We start from the raw sequence: 21,529 nt of genomic DNA on the forward strand, positions 1-21,529 counted from the left end.
TCGACTTAGAATAGTTGTATATGGACTTATGCACCTGAGAAATGATTAACTAGGCAAACTGTTTAGTCCACAAGGTTTGTGATGGTCGTCAAACACCAAAATCGATTATAGAAAATGTTGAGGTTATTTCCCTTTCACATAACAATTTGGCGGGATGGCTGGTTTGCTTGATGGGACGTTTGACTATGTCGGTACCCTGAAACTAGGGTACCCCTTGCTACTGTATAAAGACGCAGTACCCACGCGGATATCTCTTAGTCGCGTAGTAAAGGTGCTGTGTGTGGGACCGAGCCATGACTCGTCCCAGCCTCGGGCGACTACTCTGGGTCCACAATAGCGCCTGACCTCACCACAAGGGCGGGTCCGGAGCCGCCATGTGTCCAGAGAAAGTGATATACCACAAAGCCTCAACAGTGAGTCCGGACCCCCATGGTAGAGTGCCGGACCCCTGGATATAAAGTCCAGACCTCCAAGGTTGGTCCAGGACCTCCACGTGTGCAAGTCGGACCACTAGAATGGGATCCGGACCCCTCGTATGAGGTCCGGGCCGCCCACAATGGGGTCCCAAGGTCCCAGGATAGAACATACTCAGGCCTTGAACAGGACTCAGGCGGGGGTCCGGTGCCGACACGTATCCGGAACTAGTCTGGTGGGTTCCGGACCTGTCTGCATACACTCCTGCCCCCCGCTCAGGTGGAGACCCATTGCAGCCACGTGGCATACTGCGTGCGGCTTAAGCCAACGGGCAGAACCTAGCATGACGCCTCTGGGCTATGCGCGCCTCCACATTCATTACGGATAACACGTGCGCCTGTCCATTCCACTGACAGGTGGCATGCACAGTCCACGATACGTGGGCCGTGCTATTATTTACCATTACTCGTACATTTCGGCTATCAATGCTGCATGGACTATGGTCATCAAGACTCCTGGTGATTGCTCAGGCATTACTAGCATTAATTACTCACATAATGTATTCCTTCTGTTATGCTCCTGGGCCCGCATGTCGGGGCTCAGCATTCTTGTATGTGCCTTCCCTTAGACAATAAAAGCGAAGGCACACAACGTTACAAGGACAGGCTCTCAAGCACACAGACATAAGCTCATACTCATACTCAATATAGCATACACACAGTGGAGGTAAGGTATTACGCTCCGACGGACTGAAACACTCTAAACCCTCATGTCCTCGTGTGTTCATCCATCTTCCAATAGACAGGCAAAACGCTTAAGCCCCCTCCTCATCTTAGGATTAGGGCGGGTGCGTTCCGCCACCCGGGCGGAGGATTTTCTCTCCGACATTTGGCGCGCCAGGTAGGGGCTTTGGCATTAGGTTTTTCCCTGTTTCCTTGCTCGACACGATGGTTCAAATCGTCGAGCATCGTGACTTCGTTCCCAAGGACTTTCCAATGGAGGAAGAGGTTGCATCTTCTATGCCATGGGGCTCCAACTGCCCTGCACCTGGTGCTGCTGCTGTGTGCGCTCCACAGCAGCACACGCGTGCGCAGACATCCTGGGCTCTGTCAAGGGCTGCTCCTGGGGCGTTGTCTGCAACCAGGGAGTTGTTATGCCACCCTCCAAGTTCCACGGCCTCGCCGGGGGCCATGAAGCAGTGACATGACGATGTCGACCGTCTCCTCGGCATGGCGCATTCTGGCTCGGCCAGACCCAGGCCTCGGTCATTTCGGCGTCAACATGAGGCATCGGCGTCAGTGCGCTCACCCTCAGTGAAGGCCGCACCGACTGAGGACCTGCGGGCAGGGCTCAACCGTAGGCGTGCGGGTGAGGATGTTCCAATCTCTCTAGAGAGGCCTGGTGACCTGTGGGCAGAACTCAACCATAGGCGTGCGGGCGAGGACGCACGAGTCTCTTTGGAGAGGGCGCGTGAGCGCTGGCTAAACTTCGAGGGTCACAACCTCGACCAGGACTTCGCTCCGCTTGCGCCATAAACTCCAAGGGGTGCCCGAATCCACATGGGTGTCCCATTGGTCGGCGTGGGCTGTGCCGCGCTAGCGGATCACCTCCACGCGGCGACTTGGCTGCCCAAGTTCTGGCCGCACCTACCGGAGAAGTATGACGGTACGTCAAACCCGTCGGAATTCTTGCAGGTCTACGTCACCGCCATTACGACAGCCGGTGGAAACACTGTCGTAATGGCGAGTTACTTCCATGTAGCCTTGACCGGCCCGGCCCGGATCTGGCTCATGAACCTGACCCCGGGATCCGTCTACTCCTGGGAGGAGCTCTGTGCACGGTTCACAGTGAACTTTGCTAGTGCTTATCAACAGCATAGCGTGGAGGCTCATCTCCATGCCGTAAGGCAAGAACCCGGGGAGACCCTCCAGGCTTTCATTGCTCGCTTCACCAAGGTACGAGGGACTATACCTCGTATCTCCGATGCCTCCATTATCACTGCTTTCCGACAGGGGGTGCGTGATGAGAAGATGTTAGAGAAGCTAGCGACGCATGACGTGGAAACCGTCACCATGCTCTTCGCTCTGGCCGACAAATGTGCTAGAGCTGCCGAGGGTCGTGCATGGCACTTAGCACCACAGACCGGAGTTACCCAGACGGGTGGCTCGGGAGCCGTCACCCAGGGCAGCAACAACAAGAAGAAGAAAAACCGCGGCCACGAGAGGCCGCAGTCTGCTGCTCCGATCGTCGCAGCTGCGACTGGGGGCCGGAACGAGCGCGGCAAGCACCCACGACCATAGGGGGCCAACAGTGGGTCATGCCCTGTGCATCCCAACAGTCACCACAGCGCCTCGGAATGCCGCGAGATCATCAAGCTCGCGAAGCGCATCAGCGAGCGGCGCGAGAAGGCTTCCAAGGATGGCTCGCCGCCTCGTCGCTGACCTAGCAAGGAGAAGGTCGACGAAGGTGACGCGACCACGGGAGAACGGGACCTCGGGTATCAGTCACCTGAGGGGGTCCTCAAGGACGTTTTCACTGGAGACTCTGACTCTGGTGACGACAACGACCATCGCAAGAAGCTGTACGTGATGTACGGCGGGAGCTAAAAGCTCACCTCTCGCAGGAACGTCAAGTCCCTGCGCCGAGAGGTCCTTTCGGCGGTCCCAAGGGTCCCGAAGGCTGCTCCACATCAGCGGTGGAGGAGCACCACTATCTCCTTCGGGGCATCTGACTACCTCGAAAACATGGCAGGGGCTGGTATACTACCGCTCATCAACGCCCCTGTCATCGCCAACATGCGGCTGCGGTGTCTTGTACTCATCAAGCATGGTTCTTGCCATGTCCAATAGAGTTCGATTCTTCCTCTCCACTACACCATTTTGTTGTGGAGTGTAGGGAGAAGAGAACTCATGCTTGATGCCCTCCTCCTCAAGGAAGCCTTCTATTTGTGAGTTCTTGAACTTCGTCCCGTTGTCGCTTCTAATTTTCTTGATCCTTAAGCCGAACTCATTTTGAGCCTATCTCAAGAATCCCTTTAAGGTCTCTTGGGTATGAGATTTTTCCTGCAAAAAGAACACCCAAGTGAAGCGAGAATAATCATCCACAATAACTAGACAGTACTTACTCCCGTCGATGCTTATGTAAGCGATCGGGCCGAATAGGTCCATGTGTAGGAGCTCCAGTGGCCTGTCACTAGTCATGATGTTCTTGTGTGGATGATGAGTGCCAACTTGCTTCCCGGCTTGGCATGCGCTACAAATCCTGTCTTTCTCAAAATGAACATTGGTTAGTCCTAAAATGTGTTCTCCCTTTAGAAGCTTATGAAGATTCTTCATTCCAACATGGGCTAGTCGGCGGTGCCAGAGCCAACCCAAGTTAGTCTTAGCAATTAAGCAAGTGTCGAGTTCAGCTCTATCAAAATCTACCAAGTATAGCTGACCCTCTAACACTCACTTAAATGCTATTGAATCATCACTTCTTCTAAAGACAGTGACACCTACATCAGTAAATAGACAGTTGTAGCCCATTTGACAAAGTTGCGAAACAGAAAGCAAATTGTAATCTAAAGAGTCTACAAGAAAAACATTGGAAATAGTATGGTCAGGTGATATAGCAATTTTACCCAATCCTTTGACCAAACCTTGATTTCCATCCCCGAATGTGATAGCTCGTTGGGGATCTTGGTTTTTCTCATATGAGGAGAACATCTTCTTCTCCCCTGTCATGTGGTTTGTGCACCCGCTGTCGAGTATCCAACTTGAGCCCCCGGATGCATAAACCTACAAAACAATTTTAGTTCTTGATTTTAGGTACCCAAACGGTTTTGGGTCCTTTGGCATTAGAAACAAGAACTTTGGGTACCCAAACACAAGTTTTGGAGCCCTTGTGTTTGCCCCCAACAAACTTGGCAACTATCTTGCCGGATTTGTTAGTTAAAACATAAGATGCATCAAAAGTTTTAAATGAAATAGCATGATCATTTGATGCATTAGGAGTTTTCTTTCTAGGCAACTTGGCACGGGTTGGTTGCCTAGAGCTAGATGTCTCACCCTTATACATAAAAGCATGATTAGGGCCAGAGTGAGACTTCCTAGAATGAATTTTCTTAATTTTGCTCTCGGGATAACCGGCAGGGTACAAAATGTAACCCTCGTTATCCTGAGGCATGGGAGCCTTGCCCTTAACAAGGTTAGACAAGTTTTTAGGAGGGGCATTAAGTTTGACATTGTCTCCCCTTTGGAAGCCAATGCCATCCTTGATGCCAGGGCGTCTCCCATTATAGAGCATACTTCTAGCAAATTTAAACTTTTCATTTTCTAAGTTATGCTCGGCAATTTTAGCATCTAATATTGCTATATGATCATTTTGTTGTTTAATTAAAGCCATGTGATCATGAATAGCATTGATATCAATATCTCTACATCTAGTACAAATAGAAGTGTGCTCAACGGTAGATGTAGAGGGTTTGCAAGATTTTAATTCCACAACCTTAGCATGTAGTATATCATTCTCATTTCTAAGATTAGAAATAGTAACATTGCAAACATCAAAATCTTTAGTCTTAGCAATTAATTTTTTATTTTCAGTCCTAAGGCTAGCAAGGGAATCATTCAATTCCTTAATCTTAGCAAGCAAATCATCATTATCATTTCTAAGATTGGGAATTGAAGCATCACAAACATGAGAATCAACCTTAGCAATTAATCTAGCATTTTCATTTCTAAGGTTGTCTATAGTCTCATGGCAAGTGCTTAGCTCACTAGACAATTTTTCACATTTTTCAACTTGTAGAGCATAAGCATTTTTTACCTTAACATGCTTTTTGTTTTTCTTAATAAGGAAGTCCTCTTGAGAGTCCAAGAGATCATCCTTCTCATGAATAGCACTAATCAATTCATTTAATTTTTCCTTTTGTTGCATGTTTAGGTCGGCAAAAAGGGTACGCAAATTATTTTCCTCATCACTAGCATTATCATCACTAGAGGATTCATATTTAGTGGAGGATTTAGATTTAACCTTCTTCCTTTTGCCATCCTTTGCCATGAGGCACTTATGGCCGACGTTGGGGAAGAGGAGTCCCTTGGTGACGGCGATGTTGGCGGCGTCCTCGTCGGAGGAGGACTCGGTGGAGCTCTCGTCGGAGTCCCACTCCCGGCAAACATGGGCATCACCGCCCTTCTTCTTGTAGTACTTCTTCTTTTCTTTCCTCTTTCCCTTCTTGTCGTCGCCCCTGTCACTGTCACTAGACATAGGACATTTTGCAATAAAATGATCGGGCTTACCACATTTGTAGCACACTTTCTTGGAGCGGGGTTTGTAGTCCTTCCCCTCCGGTGCTTGAGGATTTGGCGAAAGCTTTTGATGATTAAAGCCATCTCCTTATTGTCGAGCTTGGAGGCATCAATTGGTTGTCTACTCGGTGTAGACTCCTCCTTCTTCTCCTCCGTCGCCTTGAACGCCACCGGTTGAGCTTCGGACGTGGAGGGTTCGTCAAGCTCATTGATCTTCTTTGAGCCTTTAATCATACATTCAAAGCTCACAAAATTCCTGATAACTTCCTCGGGAGTCATTAGTGTGTATCTAGAATTACCACGAATTAATTGAACTTGAGTGGGGTTAAGGAAAATAAGAGATCTTAGAATAACCTTAACCACCTCGTGGTCGTCCCACTTCTTACTCCCGAGGTTGCGCACTTGGTTCACCAAGGTTTTGAGCCGGTTGTACATATCTTGTGGCTCTTCCCCTTGGCGAAGACGAAAGCGACCGAGCTCCCCCTTGATCGTTTCCCGCTTGGTGATCTTGGTGAGTTCATCACCCTCGTGTGCGGTCTTGAGAAGGTCCCAAATTTCCTTTGCATTCTTCAACCCTTGCACCTTGTTGTATTCCTCCTTGCTTAGAGAGGCGAGGAGTATGGTTGTGGCTTGGGAGTTGAAGTGCTCGATTTGGGCCACTTCGTCCGTATCATAGTCTTCATCCCCTACGGATGGTACCTGTGCTCCAAACTCAACAACATTCCATATACTTTTGTGGAGTGAGGTTAGATGAAATTTCATTAAATCACTCCACCTAGCATAATCTTCGCCATCAAAAGTTGGCGGTTTGCCTAATGGAACGGAAAGTAATGGAGTAGGTCTAGATGTACGAGGGTGTAAGGGGATCTTACTAAACTTCTTGCGCTCTTGGCGCTTAGAAGTTACGGACGGCGCATCGGAGTCGGAGGTCGATGTTGATGAAGTGTCAGTCTCGTAGTAGACCACCTTCCTCATCCTCTTGTGCTTGTCGCCTTTCCGATGCGACTTGTGGGAAGAAGATTTTTCCTTCTTCTCTTTGTGGTGTGAGGAAGATCTTTTCTCCTTCTGTTTGGAGGAGTCCTTCTTCTTCTCCTTCCTCTTGGTGCGGGACTCTTCCGATGAAGTGCTCCCTTGGCTTGTAGTGGGCTTGTCGTCGGTCTCCATCTCCCTCTTGGTGTGATCTCCCGACATCACTTCGAGCGCTTAGGCTCTAATGAAGCACCGGGCTCTGATACCAATTGAAAGTCGCCTAGAGGGGGGTGAATAGGGCGAAACTGAAATTCTCAAAAATAATCACAACTACAAGCCGGGTTAGCATTAGAAATATAATCGAGTCCGCGAGAGAGGGTGCAAAACAAATCGCAAGCGAATAAGAAGTGTGACACGCGGATTTGTTTTACCGAGGTTCGGTTCTCGCAAACCTACTCCCCGTTGAGGAGGCCACAAAGGCCGGGTCTCTTTCAACCCTTACCCTCTCTCAAACGGTCCCTCGGATCGAGTGAGCTTTCTCTTCTCAATCACTTGGAACACAAAGTTCCCACAAGGACCACCACAAGATTGGTGTCTCTTGCGTCAATTACAAGTGAGTTTGATCGCAATGAAGAATCAAAGAAAGAAGAAAGCAATCCAAGCGCAAGAGCTCGAAAGAACACAAGCAAATCTCTCTCTCTAATCACTAGGGCGTTGTGTAGAATTTGGAGAGGATTTGATCTCTTTGGTGTGTCTAGAATTGAATACTAGAGCTCTTGTAAGTAGTTGAGAAGTAGAAAACTTGGATACCATGAATGGTGGGTGGTTGGGGGTATTTATAGCCCCAACCACCAAACTAGCCGTTTGGTGAGGCTGTCTGTTCGATGGCGCACCAGACAGTCCGGTGCACACCGGACATGTCCGGTGCGACAGCCACGTCACCAATGCCGTTGGGTTCCGACCGTTGGAGCTCTGACTTCTGGGCCCGCCTGGATGTCTGGTGGCGCACCGGACATGCACTGTAGATTGTCCGGTGCGCCAGTATGGGCGTGCCTGTCCTCTGCGCGCGCAGCGCGCGCATTTAATGCGTCGCAGGTAGCCGTTGGCGCCGAAATAGCCGTTGCCCCGCTGTTACACCGGACAGTCCGGTGTACACCGAACAGTCCGGTGAATTTTAGCGGAGCAGCTGGAATGAATTACCGAGGCTGGCGAGTTCCGGAGGCCGCTCTTCCTTGAAGCACCGGACATGTCCGGTGTACACCGGACAGTCCGGTGTACACCGGACAGTCCGGTGAATTATAGCGGAGTCGCCTCTGGAATTTCCCGAAGGTGACGAGTTTGAATTCAGAGTCCTTTGGTGCACCGGACATGTCCGGTGGCACACCGGACAGCCCGGTGCGCCAGACCAGAGGTGCCTTCGGTTGTTCCTTTGCTCTTTTGTCAAACCCAATACTTGGTCTTTTTATTGGCTAAGTGTGAACCTTTGGCACCTGTATAACTTATACACTAGAGCAAACTAGTTAGTCCAAAGATTTGTGTTGGTCAATTCAACCACCAAAATTAATTAGGAACTAGGTGTAAGCCTAATTCCCTTTCAAAAAGATCAACATCAAATTTTATACATATCTATTTTAAAATATTAAATTTGTTCTAACAGTTCGGATTATCACTTTCATCCCTAAGGTATTCTATGTCCTTAATCTCGTCTTTATGGCAAGAAATACTAAGATTCCTTTAAACTTGGCGTCATCTAGAAAACACTAAGAAAACTAACACCTGAACCACTCCCTCTGTCCAAATTAGTTGTAAGATATTTTTTTTGTTGCCAGGATCCTTAATTTTCTCTGAAAATCGCTTGGGTATTGTATTTTAGGACGAATGGAGTATACAAATAACATACAATCATGTGGCAGTGAGGAGGAAAACTAAAAACTGGCTAGGAATTAGGACTAGTACGTGTAGTAATCGTGTCATGTGTTTCCGATGCATATAGGTTTCATAAAATAAATTTTATCCATGTCATCTGCTGAAAGTTGAAGCGTTCGTCGTTGTACAGATGAGAGGCAAACAAGTATATATATATAGCCGGCAGCCAGGCAAAAGCTAAGCTAGTAACACACGGTATGTAATAATTAATTAAGGGAGAGCCATCTCGAAACATGCATATATAGAAATTATTTTTCCTCAGATCTCGCCGTCAAGCATACATGCATTATCTCAGACTTCGCAGTGGCGAGCTCGATCGATATATATGATGACTAGCATCAGTACTAAAATAGTATTGTATCAGGGACACACGTACGGCATCGACCAGAGCACCATGCATGGTCCATGGATCATATCATCATTATCATGGCTTCATGGGATGGGAATGGATCGGAGTACGTGCTTAACCATGATCAGTACACACGTATCTCTCGGAGGGGCGGCGGTATCCCGGGTGATGGCCGGGCGATTAATTAGTAGCTGTAGTTCTTGACGAACATTCCCTCCTTGGCCTCGGCGGCCTCGCCGTCGGAGGTGTACTTGCCGAGCTGCGCCAGGGAGTTGGCCTTGGCGCGCAGCAGCAGCGCGTCCTGCGCCGCCTTGACCTTGTCCGGCTGGCCGCCCCAGGTCTTGAGGCAGGTGTTCTGCAGCGCCCGCGCGTAGGAGAAGGACACGTGCCACGGGTTGGGCCCCTGGTTCATGGCGTTGAGGTTCTGCGTCGCCTCCACCTCCGACTGCCCGCCGGAGAGGAACATGATCCCGGGCACGGAGGGGGGGATCCGGCGGTGGAGGAGCTTGAGGGTGTACGCGGCCACCTGCTCCGGGGTGGCCCTGTCCTTGGCCTCCGCGCCGGGCGTCACCATGGACGGCTTCAGCAGGATGCCCTCGAACATGACGTTGTTCTCCGCCATGGCGTAGAAGGTTTCGGCCCACACCTTCTGCGCCACCTCGAACGTGCGCTCGATGCCGTGCTCGCCGTCCAGCAGGATCTCCGGCTCCACGATCGGCACAAGCCCGTTGTCCTGCATGCATGAAGGTCATGGCATGCAGGTTGCAGCCAATAATAATGGCAGGAGTAGAAACCAAATAAACCAACCAACCTGTGAGATGGCGGCGTAGCGTGCGAGCCCCCACGCGGCCTCCTTGACGGCGAGCTCGGAGGGGCCGTTAGGGATGCTGACGACGGTGCGCCACTTGGCGAACCGCGCGCCCTGCTGGTAGTAGGCGGCCTCGCGGGACGCCAGGCCGTCCAGGCCCTGGCACCACGACTCGTTGTTGGAGCCGGCGAGCGGGACAAGGCCCTTGTCCACCTTGATCCCCGGCACGATGCCCTGCTCCGCCAGGATGTCCACGATCTTGCGGCCGTCGACGGCGGACTGGTACAGCGTCTCCTCGAAGAGGATGGCGCCGGAGATGTACTGGCCCAGGCCCGGCGCCGTGACCAGCAGCGTGCGGTACGCCTGCCGGTTGGCCTCCGTGTTCTCCAGCCCGATGGACGCCAGCCGCTTCCCGCACGTCGCGTTCGACTCGTCCATCGCCAGGATGCCCCGCCCCGGCGACGCGATCGTTTTCTGTCCACACATACGTACGTACGTACGTATACACAGCATGCACACACGCACACTTGAGTTCGACAGCCGGAGGAGGAAGATGAAGAGATTAACCTAAGTACGATCGATGGAGCGTATAGTACGTACCGCGGTCTTCACGAGCTCATCGGCGTAGGCGGAGGCGCGGACGACCATGGAGACGGTGGGCGGCCTGGGCGCGGCGGCCTGCCTGGTGGCGCCCCATTCGGACTTCTTGGGAAGGAAGGAGGACTTGAGCACGGTGGCAGAGGCCATCGATCTCTTGTTGCTGTCACTCCTAAACTTGTGAAGAAGACTTGTGGTATGGCGGTATCCTAGCTAGCGAGGATCGGAGCTCAGCTAGCTCGATCACTCACTCACACTCAGGCTACCAGCCAGTGACACCGCAAGTTTCAGGTTCACTTGACACTCGTCTTCTTCTCCTTCCTTACCTTAGAGGGTGAGAGCATCTCCCATATATAAACAAGGAGGAGGCCTGCAGCACACCTGGCTAACCACGGCGCGCAACAGCACAAGGGGATATGAGTTGTGAGGCCGAGGTTGCCCTCTGGATTTCAGTGGCTGACGCGTCTTGCTGCCTGCCTCTCACTGCCTAGCTTGGCTCCAATCCAATCCTGTTGCTGTCACCAATCACAAGCTTTTCTTTTGTCCTGATCTTCTTCATGCTGGGGCTGCTGGCACACCACCATCTTTTCTGTAATTTCCGTCCTGTTTCACCTCTGCGACTCTGCATTGTATGGTTAAAACAAAAAGGGTTAAAGCTGCAACCAACGACGGGCCCTGCTGCGTGCAGCTCTGCCATGGGGAGTTGCTCGCCTAGAAAAGGGGTCGCCGGGACGGACAGGGACCTGCAGCAGGTTCTGTGGACGCACCTCGCCAGCCACTGCCGCCCGCCTGCGGTGGGTGATCTCTGATCTCCCATCCGTGGATCGGTTCGCACGCTCGGCTTGGCAACGGCGGCCGTAGTTTTTTTTTCTTTTCCTCGGCGGGTCTCTTGGGGGCTTGTGGCGATGGCAACGCCCCTGCTAGCTGCTGCGACTTGTTTGTTTGCCGTGTGCTTCGTCAGGTCTCAGGCACCGACACCAGGCTGCTGCTCTGGCTCAACTAAAGAACAAGAACGGGCATTCAGGACAGTCCAAGAAACCATGTTGCAGTCCTGCCTGCAGATCATCTTGTGCCACGACAAATGATACAGTGACCTTCGTATACGGAAGAGGACGAACTGTTCCTATCTTTCATTTGGTTTACATTACATCCAAGAAATCACATACAACTGTGCTGTCAACAAGACTACAAGAGTAAATATCTCTGCAGACTGCAGGAACACCTGGAGCACATCACTGGTTTAAGCACGCCATCAATGCATCTTCTGATGTTCTTTCACCACATCTAAGCAATGCGAAACATACACAGCAAAGGCCGAAGACATACACGTACTTTGTCACGTGAACGCAAGCAGGCAAGGATGAAGACAAATGATGAGTTTTGACAAATTATCAATCAGAAATAGGTTCATAGGAACATGTTTACAAATCTGTCGATGCTTCAAACACAGACCTAGGTGCCTACCTTATGGGGCACCAGCACATTTTTACACTGACAACAAAAATCAGTAATGGTACAAACCTGAAATCATCAACAACAATCGTGACAAGACAACGGGACTCCGTAGTAGCATAACATGTCAGCTTCAGCACCTAGGATTTGTCACTGGGTGCCACAGAATGCTCTTTCCACTAAATACTAGTACCACTGAAAAAAAAATAACCGCTTTTTTCGTGGCACTGGTACTGGGATCAAGTCTAATCAATCCGTGAAAGCTGACGATGCACGCTAAACTTCAGATGGGAGCATCTGGAAAGCAGAATCCTCTGGTAAAAAAACTAGGTCTCGGCAGGCTTCAAGAGTTCACCAAGATTCACATGCAAGCTGTTCCTCATGGTTCGCCTCCCTGCTCCACCAGTGTTGCCCTTTCTCATCATGGCAGCAAATTCACTATAATCAATCTGTCCATCCTGGAAAACCATGTACAATTTGACAGCACCCAATTAGATGAAGATGAGACAACAGAGAAGTACAGAGATGGAGACGAAAAAACAAGAAGGATGAAGATGACTAACATTGTTCTGGTCCACATCTTTGATCATGTCCTCAAGATGAACATCAGAAAGGCCGAACTGTCCGCATGCTTGCGAGAGCTCATCGATTGTTATGAAGCCACTCCCATCCTTATCGAAGAATGCGAATGCCGACACCAAGCTTTCCTCCCTCTCCAGTTTATTCATGTGCAACGTAGCCGCTAAGAACTCTCCATAGTCAATGGTTCCGCTGTTGTCAATATCAGCCTGATACAGAGGCCAAGCCCAGATTACAATCTCAACGATTTGCAGAATCGAAGGATGATCCAGTACCAGTACAACTAATTCATATGGACAATACAACACTTGATATAATAGTAGCACTTACTGCATCCATTAAAGCCTGGATTTCAGGTTCCATCAGATCTGAGCCCACCTTTTTCAGACCATCCTTCAGTTCATCATAAGTTATCGTCCCACTGTTGTCAGTATCGATCATTTTGAACATCTCCTTTAAACCACCAATCTCCTCCTCAGATAGACTTTCAGCAATCACCTGCACGAATCAAAGACATGCCTCTGAAAAAATCAATTTCCATGGTCAATGCATGTTGCACACATGCCATCGTTTCTTATCATTTATCAAGCATTTTTGCAACCTCATGACATGCTTTTTATAATTTTATGTGAGAAACTAGTCAACCTAGAGTTCAAGCAAACAACATTGCATAACCCATAGTGGAAACCTGAGCATTACTTGCTCTAGTATTGTGTCAGACAATTAAGCAAACGCAAAAAAAAAAAATCTCTTCTCTTCAAAGAAAGAAGAAAAGGATAACACATCCTTCTGAACCTCTATCTTCAAAGCATTCTTCAAACCACTGTTTTGAAAGTTACCATTGCTACTATTTATGGCATCCTGCTGCTACCGTTAGGTGGTCTTCAATCATGGATTCAATAGCTTTTGCTGATCAGTAGTCATAGAGTACTGTGGCTGGCATCCAGATTCCAGATCTGGCCGTAGTGCATCTGAAGGGATTGGAGACAGCAGGGTTGGGTATGGGAGGACTGTTCTTTTGGAAAGAAAAAGGTTTCTTGAATTATGAAAAGGAGGTGTAGGTGACATGCAGGATAGCCTTTTGTTAATAGTAGGACATGGATGATTAGTGTGGCAGAACTGCCATACAAAACAACAATATGAGGTTAAATAGCCTGGCTTCCAAAGTTTTGGTTTTTAAGCAGATGTGTATAAACTGGCTTCTCTGGAAAAATAATGGGGAGTAATATGAATATAGAATGAAAGTTAAGTTCACAAAAAACCTAGTTGACATGGAAAACAAGGGGAAAGAGAAAGGAGAAGTTACATACAAAGTTAATACAAGACTAGTAATAGTTTGTATGGGAATGGCATAATAGAAATGAAGCATATACCTAGCATCGCCACTAAAAAAAATTAAATCTCATTTGCAACATAATTACGTATGAAAAATGGGATAAAAAGATCATACCCTCAATGCCATCTTCTTGAGCTTGTTCATTGCAGAAAAGTTTTTCAGCCTTGACAAAACAGCAGAATCAATAGGCTTATCAGGTGCAACAGCATCATCAACAATCCATGGATGGCCTGGCATAATGAGTGTCAATAAAAATGGTACAGGAGCGCAAGCATGAATATGAAATCTAAGACAGAGAGGGAGGGAAGCCATGAAGGCAGAAAACTTACATAGAACCTCATGAGCAGTCAATCTCTTCCTAGGATCCCGGATTAGCATCTTACGGACTAGATCCTTAGCACTATCAGAGATACTTGGCCATGGTTCAGATTCCAAATCAAGTTTTCCTCGCAAAATCTGCCTGAATATCCCTGCTTCACTCTCTGAAGGGAGGGGGGGAAATAGGGAAAAAGGTACACATGTAAACATGCCAACAATGGTAAACAGAAATGGATCTCAACCTAGCAATTCATTGGGTGGAATAATAAACAGCTTACCTGCCCAGAATGGGGGTACACCACATAGCAAAATGTACAAAATCACTCCAGCACTCCATACATCAGCTTCTGGGCCATAACATTTTTGAAGCACCTCAGGGGCAACATAATAGGGGCTCCCAACAACGTCAGCAAATTTATCACCTAGAGAATGGAAAGGTATAGCTTTCAGTGTGTGTTTTATTAATAACTTAAGCAAGCAGAAGAGAACACTGAATCGACTGAAGACTTCATTAATCACTATGCAGTACGTTAATAACAGCTGACATTTAACACAAAGTGTATTAAATGTGTACAAGAAAAGGCAGTTCTTGCCATCAACCTTGAAAACCTTATTACTATTAACGAGGATTAAGTAATAGATGTTATTATAGTTTCAATGTCTGTGATAGATTTTTTTTATGCTAGCAAAATGAGATGCTATGCAAATGACACTAATACTTAATAGGTTTTCTGATGTACCAAAACAACTAATAAGAACACTACCCCTTACCAAACGCAATGCTAGCCGTTTGCCCCACATATCACTACGGCATGAGGGACCACATCCGCATAGCAACATTATACAGCACAAAAATTCAAACCAAACAGCACAAACATCGCATAGTTACGCACCAGGCTTGTAGAACACGGAGAGCCCAAAATCAGTGGTCTTGAGCGGGGCATCCTCGGCAGTGCTCGCGAAGAGGAAATTCTCCGGCTTGAGGTCTCGATGCATGACGCCGAGCGAGTGGCACCCCTGCACCACCCCAACAATCGTCCTGGTGAGCTGCGCGGCGGCGCGCTCTGTGTAGTGGCCCTTGGCGACGATGCGGTCGAAGAGCTCGCCGCCGGCGCAGAGCTCCATGACGAGGTGGACGAAGAGCGCGTCCTCGTAGGCGCCGCGGATGCGGACGACGTTGGGGTGCTCGGAGAGATGGTGCATGATCTGGATCTCGCGCCACACGTCCTCGTAGTCCTCGCGGCACAGCAGCTTGCGCTTGGGGATGGACTTGCACGCGTACTCGGCGCCGTCCGCCTTGCCCACGCACTGGTACGTGGTGCCGAACTGCCCCTGCCCCAGCTTCTTCCCGATGCGGTAGTGGTCGCGCACGTTGTCCGTCTTATGCGGCAGCACCGACGCCGGCCGCCCAGCCGACGCCGCCGTCACCGGCGGCGGCAGCCGCGCGTGCGCATTGGCGCCGCCCGCCTTCCCCCTGCCCGAACCTTGCGGGTCCGGCTGCATTGCCTTCGGCGGCGGTCCCTCACCGGATCAAGAACCGTAACCGAACGGGCGTCCTGCCTTTCTTCGGCAAAACGTGGCCAGGCTCGACAACCAATCAGAAATGGAAACCTTTTACAACTCCGGGGGCGGTTCTATGTTACTTTCCGGATGAATTTACACCGATTGAAACCGAACAACTGAAAAGATCGGATCTCAGCGCGGGGAACCCTCGCCAATGGGGAATCTGGGAAATGGCTGCCGAATTGGGCGCGACAAAGGAGCTTTAGCGGAGGTTTAAATAGGCCTACGCGTGCCGAGGAACGGAGAAGAGAACCAACGGCAAGGCGAAAACACTAAGCAATGGGGTTGCTCTGTTTTTCTGTTCCCTTTTGGATTGATTGATCGATTCTTGTGGCGATTTAAAAAGAGGTCACATGCGAAGATTGGATTTTTCCTCCATGCGAGGATGGAAGTCTCATCGGCCAGGTTTGGTGGTTGCTTGGGGCTTGGATTGGGTCTGCAAATGGGAACATCGCTAGGGCATGTCGGTGGTTATCGTCTTCGCCTCCTTGGCGAGAGGCGGAGAGCGGGAAGGGGAAGAAGACAGGACACAGGAGGAACCAAGGAAGACAACGTGGTCGGAAACTTCCCTGCTCTTTCTCTTTCCAATAATTTTCAATAAAAATTCCGTCAATAATCCAAACTAGCCCTAAATATTATGTTTAGAAAGCCGGTAAACAGATATTGAGAGTAAAAAAAACCTTTACTTTCCAATTGTCCCCTGTTGTTAGGTTGCTAACCCGTATTAAATAATATTAGATCACTTTTTTCAAATGAGTGAGAACATAAACAAATCCTTTCCGGTGTAGATGTACACTTGAAAATCATGATGCAACAAAGCAACTCGTAGAAGTACACAGGGATCCAAACAAAAAAAAATATTTGTAACCTCTTCTAGCTTAGGTTAGAACAGCGAGAGATTGAGGTTAGGTGGCTGTTCTTTTTTTTAATTTATTCTAATGATAAAAAAGGCACGAAATAAAGAGTGGCGTGCAGGTTGTGTCGACGATAAAATTGGCGGGCGGATAGATTTAGAGACTCTCATCTGTTGTTCTATTTTAGGAGAAAATATGTTTAGATAGAAACTTTGTAAACAAATATGGTTTAAAAAATAAAATATAGTTTAACGTCATCAGTTATCCATTACGTTACAACTATGTGAACGATATCTAAGATAAAATGGCTTAGGAATGGCTTTATAGTTCTTTATTATCCCTTTAATCTAAGTCTTTATAAAGACTAACTTTAAAACTATTCATCCATTTGCCTCACTGTTTAATTAGGATATTAGTGTTCTTACTCTTGCTTTAATACTAATCATGATTTTACTCTTGTTTTTTTATTTTACCATGATTTTTTATAATTTGTAGCACTGTTTGCCCTAGTTTCACAACCCAATTAGCTAAAAGCAAATCTCCATTACTTATTAAGGGCCTGTTTGTTTACCCCCCAGATTATATAATCTAGATTAAATAATCCTAAGAGGCAAACAAACAGTTCAGTTTATTTGCCCAGATTATATAATCTAACCCCTTGGATTATGATAATCCATAAGCAAGTGAGGAGGTGCTTATTTCAGATTATTTTTTTCCCACTTCCCCACTACCCTTTCAAGTTTCCTAGAAATTACTCACCATTGCCGTTATAATCCACCGAATCGGTTTTGCGCCTAGTACTAGTCAATTTGGGGATGAAGAAGGTGACATGAATGCCTTCCGTGATAATATTGCTAATGCAATATTTGCCAATTTCAATTGAATTTTTTTTCATACATGAGTTTCAACCTAGTACAAATATAGAGGGCATTCTTGTCTTCCTCATACAAAAGAATCATATTAACAACTCAAATAATCTAGGTAAACAAACAGGACTACTCAGATTATATAATCCGGATTATATAATCCAGATTATATAATCCGGATTATATAATCCAGATTATATAATCCTCCAAAAATAATCCAGATTATATAATCCATGGGGGTAAACAAACAGGCCCTAAGACAGTAAGGGGTAGGCTGACATTTTGTGTTCTGTCATTCTCATTCCCTCGTCTTTCTCATCCCTCCTGTTTTGTCATTCCCTCCTCCCGCACTGTTTTTCTTATTCCCCATCCCCGCAAAGCTCATTCTCATTCCCACGTGCATCACATGCCTAGCTAAAATTAAATTAAAAAAACATAAATGTGGCCCCAATGGGATTCGAACGTGTGACCCCTCAAGCAAATATGCTTGTAGCTACCACTACACCACATGTGTATTTATGTCAATATATATTACAGTAAAATATCTACTACATCTCTCCCAAAGCCTACCTGCTACCCTTGCAAAATGTGTAGTAGTAGATAATTATCAACGAGATTCCTGAATTATATTTTTGTATGGAGGGAGTAGTATTTAAAAAAGAGCCTTGCATGCAATTCCTTTTATTTGAATATTGTTTTCAACTTAAATTCCTTTTTTATATGTATGACATTTATTCTTCGTAATATATTTTCCATGGATCTGACTTGTGAGTCATTTTCATAAACCAACGCCAAAGATGAATCCATTTTTCTTACTTGGAAACCCCGAACAAACATCACTAGCAGGAGGCGCTCGCGTTGGCGTCGCTCATCGACGACGAGAAGAAGCTTGGCGACTGCCAGTTCGACCTCTGGAAGCAGTCCTACGTGGTCGCATGCGCCGCTGTGTTCGGCAAGCTCTGGCGCAACTGCTGCTTGGACGTGGTCCAGAGCGGCTGCACCGCGTTGTCCATCTTCAAACAGGGGGACCTCATGGTCGTCGCCAATGCCCGCGACTCTCGGGTTGTTCTGGGCACCACATCCGACGACAGCGCCATCACGTCGTCCAACTCATCATCCACCCGAAGCTCAACCTGCCACGTAAGTCGTTACTGACCGGCCATGAATTCTTGTGCGCTGGAACGATGACTATTGCTGACGTTATGTGAGTGTCCTCGAACAAGATGTGAAAGGGAAATAGGGTCAAACTTTTTCCTGATTGATTTTGGTGGTTGAATTGCCCAACACAAATAATTGGACTAACTAGTTTGCGCTAGATTATAAGTTCTACAGGTACAAAATGTTCAACACAAACCAATAAAAAAGTCCAAGAAAGGGTTCAAAAGAAAGGAGCAAAAGAAAACCGAATGCTGCCCTGGTCTGGCGCACCGGACTGTCTGGTGTGCCACCGGACAGTGTCCGGTGCACCAGGGAGATCAACTCCGAACTTGCCACCTTCGGGTTTCTGGAAATGTCACTCCGCTATAATTCACCGAACTGTCCCGTGTAGCACCAAACTGTCCGGTGTGCCATGCGGAGCAACGGCTACAGCGCCGACGGTCGACTGTAAAAGTGTACAGTAACAGTGAACAGTGCGGACTGCGCGCACAGAAGTCAGAGCAGCGCCAGAAGGCGCACCGGACAGTGAACAGTGACTGTCTGATGCACCACCGGACTGTCCGGTGGCCCCACTTGTCAGAGCTCCAACGGTCGAACCCTAACAGTTGGGTGACGTGGCTGGCGCACCGGACAGTGTCCAGTGGCGCACCAGACTGTCTGGTGCGCTCGTCGACAGACAGCCTCCCTAACGGCCATTTTGGTGGTTGGGGCTATAAATACCCCCCAACCACCACACTTCAAGGCATCCAAGTTTTCAGCCAACATATTCAATACAAGAGCTAGTACATTCAATATAAGACACAATTAGATTGAATCAAAGCCTCTCCAAGTCCCAATTCCAATCAAAGCAATTAGTGACTAGAAGAGAGAGTTTTGGCCGTGTTCTTTGAGCTCTTGCGCTTGGATCGCTTTTCTTCTTCTCCATTTCTTGTTCGCGAGTCATTTGTAATCAAGGCAAGAGACACCAATTCTGTGGTGGTCCTTGTGGGGACTAAGTGTCCCATTTGATTGAGGAGAAAAGCTCACTCGGTCTAAGTGACCGTTTGAGAGAGGGAAAGGGTTGAAAGAGACCCGGTCTTTGTGACCACCTCAACGGGGAGTAGGTTTGCAAGAACCGAACCTTGGTAAAACAAATCACCTTGTCATCCGCTTTCATTTGCTTATGACTTGTTTTCGCCCTCTCTTTCGGACTCGATTATATTTCTAACGCTAACTCCGGCTTGTAGTTGTGCTTAAAGTTTATAAATTTCAGATTTGCCTATTCACCCCCCCCCCCTCTAGGTGACTTTCAATTGGTATCAGAGCCCGATACTTCATTAGAGCCTAACCGCTCCAAGTGATGTCGGGAGCTCACGCCAAGAAGGAGATGGTGACCGGCGAGAAGCCCGCTACAAGCCACGGGAAAGCTCCATCGGGAGAGTCCATCAACAAGTTGAAGGGATCCCCTTCACACAACAAGCCACAACGAAGCGGCGAAAAGAAAAAGAAGATGAAGAAAGTGGTCTACTATGAGATCGACTCTTCGTCGCCATCCACCTCCGGCTCTGACACGCCGTCCGTCACTTCCAAGCGCCATGAGCGCAAGAAGTTTAGTAAGATCCCCCTACGCTACCCTCGCATTTCTAAGCACACTCCTTTACTTTCCGTTCCATTAGGCAAACCACCAGTTTTTTATGGTGAAGATTATAGTAGGTGGAGTGATATGACGAAATATCACCTAACCTCACTCCACACAAGCATATGGGACGTTGTTGAAGTTGGAGCACAGGTACCATCCGTAGGGGATGAAGATTATGATGAGGACGAAGTCACCCAAATCCGGCACTTCAATTCCCTAGCAACTACTATACTCCTCACCTCTATAAGTCGAGAGGAGTATAATAAGGTACAAGGGTTGAAGAGTGCCAAAGAGGTTTGGGACGTACTAAAGACCACGCACGAAGGAGACGAGGTGACCAAGATCACCAAAAGGGAAACGATCGAGGGGGAGCTCAGTCGGTTCATGCTCAATCAAGGAGAGGAGCCACAAGCTATGTATAACCAGCTCAAGATCTTGGTCAACCAAGTGCGCAACCTCGGGAGCACAAAATGGGATGACCATGAAATGGTCAAGGTTATTCTTAGATCACTCGTTTTTCTTAATCCTACTCAAGTACAATTAATTCGTGGTGATTCTAGATATAAACTAATGTCTCCCGAGGAAGTAATAGGAAAGTTTGTGAGATTTGAATTGATGATCAAAGGCTCCAAACAAATCATCGAGCGAGGCGCCACCTCCACACCTGAGGTGCAACCCGTTGCATTCAAAGCAACGGAGGAGAAGAAAGAAGAGTCTACGCCAAGTAGGCTCCCTATCGATGCCTCCAAGCTCGACAACAAGGAGATGGCGCTCATCATCAAGAGCTTCCTCCAAATCCTCAAGCAAAGGAGGGGGAAAGATTACAAGCCCCGCTCTAAGAAAGTTTGCTACAAGTGTGGTAAGCCTGGTCATTTTATTGCTAAATGTCCATTATCTAGTGATAGTGACAGGGGCGACGACAAGAAGGGAAAGAGGAAGGAAAAGAAGAGATACTACAAGAAGAAGGGCGGCGATGCCCACGTGTGTCGGGAATGGGACTCCGATGAGAGCTCCACCGACTCCTCCTCCAACGAGGACACCGCCAACATCGCCGTCAACAAGGGTCTCCTCTTCCCCAACGTCGGCCACAAGTGCCACATGGCAAAAGACGGCAAAAAGAAGGTAAAATCTAGAGCCTCCACTAAATATGCAACATCTAGTGATGAGGAGAACTCTAGTGATGATGAGGATAACTTGCTTGCCCTTTTTGCCAACCTAAACATGCAACAAAAAGAAAAATTGAATGAATTAATAGGTGCTATTCATGAGAAGGATGAACTCTTAGATAGCCAAGAGGACTTCCTTATTAAAGAAAACAAGAAACATGTTAAGGTTAAAAATGTGTATGCTCATGAAGTAGAAAAATATGAAAAATTGACTAGTGAGCTAAGCACTTGCCATGATATTATCTCAAACCTTAGATATGAAAAT

General features: G+C 47.9%; 2 protein-coding genes across 2 annotated transcripts; both read right to left on the reverse strand.

Annotated features, from left to right (window-relative positions):
* Window positions 1-8,779: 8,779 nt before the first annotated feature.
* LOC100273196 (uncharacterized) lies at window positions 8,780-10,666 on the reverse strand. Its single transcript, NM_001147640.1, has 3 exons — window positions 10,358-10,666; window positions 9,761-10,231; window positions 8,780-9,682 (listed from the first exon to the last, which is right to left on the reverse strand). Exons 1-3 carry the CDS (start codon window positions 10,502-10,504, stop codon window positions 9,134-9,136), a joined length of 1,167 nt encoding a protein of 388 aa, NP_001141112.1. The 5' UTR covers window positions 10,505-10,666; the 3' UTR covers window positions 8,780-9,133.
* A 1,049-nt stretch (window positions 10,667-11,715) lies between these two features.
* Window positions 11,716-16,164, reverse strand: LOC103640839 (calcium-dependent protein kinase 28). The gene is made up of 7 exons (XM_008664303.4): window positions 14,933-16,164; window positions 14,318-14,461; window positions 14,051-14,203; window positions 13,836-13,951; window positions 12,716-12,883; window positions 12,370-12,594; window positions 11,716-12,264 (listed from the first exon to the last, which is right to left on the reverse strand). The coding sequence occupies exons 1-7, from the start codon at window positions 15,540-15,542 to the stop codon at window positions 12,133-12,135; spliced, it is 1,548 nt and encodes a 515-aa protein (XP_008662525.1). The 5' UTR covers window positions 15,543-16,164; the 3' UTR covers window positions 11,716-12,132.
* Between the last annotated feature and the right edge of the window lie 5,365 nt (window positions 16,165-21,529).

Source organism: Zea mays, chromosome 10 (assembly GCF_902167145.1).
Source record: "Zea mays cultivar B73 chromosome 10, Zm-B73-REFERENCE-NAM-5.0, whole genome shotgun sequence".
NCBI classification, from domain to species: Eukaryota; Viridiplantae; Streptophyta; class Magnoliopsida; order Poales; family Poaceae; genus Zea; species Zea mays.